A 958-nucleotide genomic window follows, 5' to 3' on the forward strand; every position below is an offset into this window, starting at 1 on the left:
CACGTTTATCGATCTGGTGAATATCTACAGGTAGGTAGAGGTTTTTTAGTTGTTTTTGTGAAAATTGAATTGTGAAATTAAACCCAGTTTGATTTTCAGAGGGAAATTAAGGTTTCTAAACTTTTGGCTAATCCTATAATAAATCAAATAGTTTTATGGAGGTTGGATTCTAATAGAAAAAGAAACCAAAGTATATGTTAGTATTGATGTATATGGAGTTGACAAATCCAGTCGCAGAGTGCCTTAAGGGTTTTTAGAATATAAGTTGTTATCGTTCGAATTTTTACTTGCTGATTTTTGGTGGCTGTTCACTGGAAGGTGGCTCTGAATACAAGCGACCGTAATTAATAGTTGGATTGTATATTAAATACTTTATGTCGTATTCTGTGACGATGTGAATATGATACGAATAGAATATATATCAACAGGGTTGTAATAAGAATTTAGATAGTTCCTATTACTATATATTTTCTTGACCTACACCGGCCGTTGTGTCGGTTATATTTGATATGGAATTAACCGGATTTTAACATGTTTAAACATTTTGTTGTTAATTTTATCATCAACCAGGTGACGCTGAACTAATTTACCAATTCTAAAGGTCAAGATGTACCCGGGGTATCGGGTTCGAATCTGCACACTGATCCTTGTTTCGTTTATTCAGTCAGGTAAGATGAATCTTTTGTTTCGAAAAATATTGTCTCTTAATATTTCCTCCTTTTTTTAAAATCACAATAGTTGGGTCAACCTGACCAATGGTGGCTCACTGCTATCATTTCACAATCTGATAGCTAGTTTGAAACGAAGGTTTAAATCAATGCTGACTCACTGCTATCGTATCACAATTTTATTGGACAACTCGGACATGATTGTTAACACCAATGGTGATTAACTGCTATAGTGTCACAAGCTTCTTACTAGCTGGACAAGATGGTTCGTATGGTTACTGTGATTCAGC

The 958-nt window shown here is 34.4% G+C and overlaps 1 protein-coding gene across 1 annotated transcript in view; it reads left to right on the forward strand.

Moving 5' to 3' along the window:
- Nucleotides 1–607: 607 nt before the first annotated feature.
- The window catches only part of LOTGIDRAFT_176778 (hypothetical protein), a gene marked incomplete at both ends in the record, with an annotated part of 2,440 nt that continues 2,089 nt past the window's right edge, over nt 608–958 (forward strand). The window contains one exon of the mRNA XM_009059345.1: nt 608–668. Within this exon, the coding sequence (XP_009057593.1) occupies nt 608–668 (61 nt within the window). The remainder of the gene's footprint in view (nt 669–958) is intronic.

This window comes from Lottia gigantea (genome assembly GCF_000327385.1).
Source record: "Lottia gigantea unplaced genomic scaffold LOTGIsca_3877, whole genome shotgun sequence".
Classification (NCBI taxonomy): Eukaryota; Metazoa; Mollusca; class Gastropoda; family Lottiidae; genus Lottia; species Lottia gigantea.